The sequence below is a fragment of the Hippopotamus amphibius genome, chromosome 6 (assembly GCF_030028045.1).
Source record: "Hippopotamus amphibius kiboko isolate mHipAmp2 chromosome 6, mHipAmp2.hap2, whole genome shotgun sequence".
NCBI classification, from domain to species: domain Eukaryota; kingdom Metazoa; phylum Chordata; class Mammalia; order Artiodactyla; family Hippopotamidae; genus Hippopotamus; species Hippopotamus amphibius.
The window spans coordinates 110,439,452-110,441,585 of NC_080191.1; the positions used below are offsets into that span (position 1 = coordinate 110,439,452).

Consider the following 2,134-nt stretch of genomic DNA (forward strand, 5'->3'; position numbering starts at 1 on the left):
GGAGATGCCTTAGAGGGCCAGGACAGGGAGGGTGGGAGGGAGTCGCAGGAGGGAGGGGATATGGGGATATTTGTATAAATACAGCTGATTCACTTTGGTGTACCTCAAAAGCTGGTACAAGACTGTAAAGCAATTATATTCCAATAAAGAGCTTAAAGAAAAAAAAAAGAAAAAAAAAAGAAAAATGTTTTTCAAAAAAACTTTTATTACCATAATTGCTATTTTACTTATAATTTTATCTGAAAGAACAAGCAAGCAACATAGACAAGAAAATTCACAAAGGGTAATGACAAAATAGTATTCTTGACAGATATTCAATATATTTGTAAACAAAACAAAGTGATGTTGCCTTAAAGATATAGAGATATCAATAGAAAGACAGAGAAAGCTCCTGAAGGGCCTCAAGTCTAGCAGCAGGTAAGCCCCATGATGCTGGGACCACGTGGCGCTCTATCCTCAGTCTTGCACAGTGCCTGGTGTCTACACCAAGCCTCTGGGTTTGGGGGAGGCCTGTGGTGTCTTTGTTGTGACGTGCTGTTGGCTGTGCCCTCTGGGGTGTGCCTTGGACCCCTGACTGGAGCCAACCCCATGGTAGAGCTGGTTCTCTAAACTCACATCTGGTGTCCTAGATTTTATTTTGGATTTTTGTATTTAAGTTAGAAAGACTGAGCTATCATTTACTTTTTTTCATAGGTTTTATGATCAAAATCACATTTATTTCATAAAAACAAAATGAGTTATATGCTGTTTTCTATATTTTGGAATAGTTTTGGTAGCAAAAAAGAAGTTAATTGTTTTTTTGAAATTTAAGGCAATAAGCTAGTAACTCCATTAGTACCATTTGTTTTTTGGCGACGTAAACTTTTTATAACTGTTTCTACTTCTGTGATTAGTCTATTGGCCTATTTATGTTCTTTATTTTTTTTATTTTATTTTATTTTATTTTTTGAGAGTTACAAATTAAGTTTTATTTGGGGCAAAATGAGAACTGCAGCTCAGGAGACAGCATCCCAGGTAGCTCTGAGAAGAGACAGAGGGGAGGAATAGTATGTAATCTTGGTAAAGGAGTACATGCAATAAAAAAATTTTTTGTGGGGGGTTTGTTAGTCATCAGGAGCAGACAAGACATCACCACGTAGGGATGTAGTGCTTTTCTAGATATGAGAAGATGCAAGGGTTGGCTCACAAAATCATCTCCTGAAAACATCTATCTGAAGACCTCTTCCGTCTGCCCGTTTTCCACAGCACAGCTGCACTAGTGCAGTGTGATTGGATCCTTGCAGTTGCAGATGTCAAGTACCAATTTATGGCTGACAAAATCTCACTACCCCTATTCACCGCCCAATTAATGAACAAATGTTAAGTTCTTTTACAGAAAATATGGGTGGCCCTGAAAAGAGCCTGTAGTTTGGACTTATTCGGGTTGCCGTAATATAGGCAACTACCTGCCCTTGGCCTTGTGGTGGCTCTCGGTCTTCTTGGGCAGCAGCACCGCCTGGATGTTGGGCAGGACGCCGCCCTGAGCGATGGTGACTTTGCCCAGCAGCTTGTTGAGCTCCTCGTCGTTGCGGATGGCCAGCTGCAGGTGGCGCGGGATGATGCGCGTCTTCTTGTTGTCGCGGGCCGCGTTGCCCGCCAGCTCCAGGATCTTGGCCGTCAGGTACTCCAGCACCGCCGCCAGGTACACAGGCGCGCCGGCCCCGACCCGCTCGGCGTAGTTGCCCTTGCGGAGCAGGAGGTGCACTCGGCCCAGGGGGAAATGGAACCCGGCCCGCGAGGAGTGGGTCTTGGCCTTGGCGCGAGCTCTGCCGCCCTGCTTGCCACGCCCAGACATGATGAGCCCCAAAAGTTCACTTCGAGTACCTACCTATGTCCTTTATTTTGTGACATCTAATTTATTATTTCGTGCTTAGCAGCTACCTGTAGAGCATCAGTGATGATATTTATGAATGCATAGCTTAGAATATCATCCCTGCTTTAAAAGTCATTTCTATTCATTGCCAGTATGTTTTTTCACCCCACATTTTTCTATTTTTAATAAATTTGCTAATTAGGGATTAGCAACTTTGGGGAAGAATTGGGATTTGCTTTTATTTATCTTTTCTTCCCTATTAATCTAGAAAAATACATATTC

The 2,134-nt window shown here is 42.8% G+C and overlaps 1 protein-coding gene across 1 annotated transcript; it reads right to left on the reverse strand.

The window, feature by feature from the left end:
• Positions 1 to 1,384: 1,384 nt before the first annotated feature.
• Positions 1,385 to 1,837, reverse strand: LOC130855575 (histone H2A type 1-H-like). The gene has a single exon (XM_057739367.1). It carries the CDS (start codon positions 1,832 to 1,834, stop codon positions 1,442 to 1,444), a length of 393 nt encoding a protein of 130 aa, XP_057595350.1. The 5' UTR covers positions 1,835 to 1,837; the 3' UTR covers positions 1,385 to 1,441.
• Positions 1,838 to 2,134: the final 297 nt, after the last annotated feature.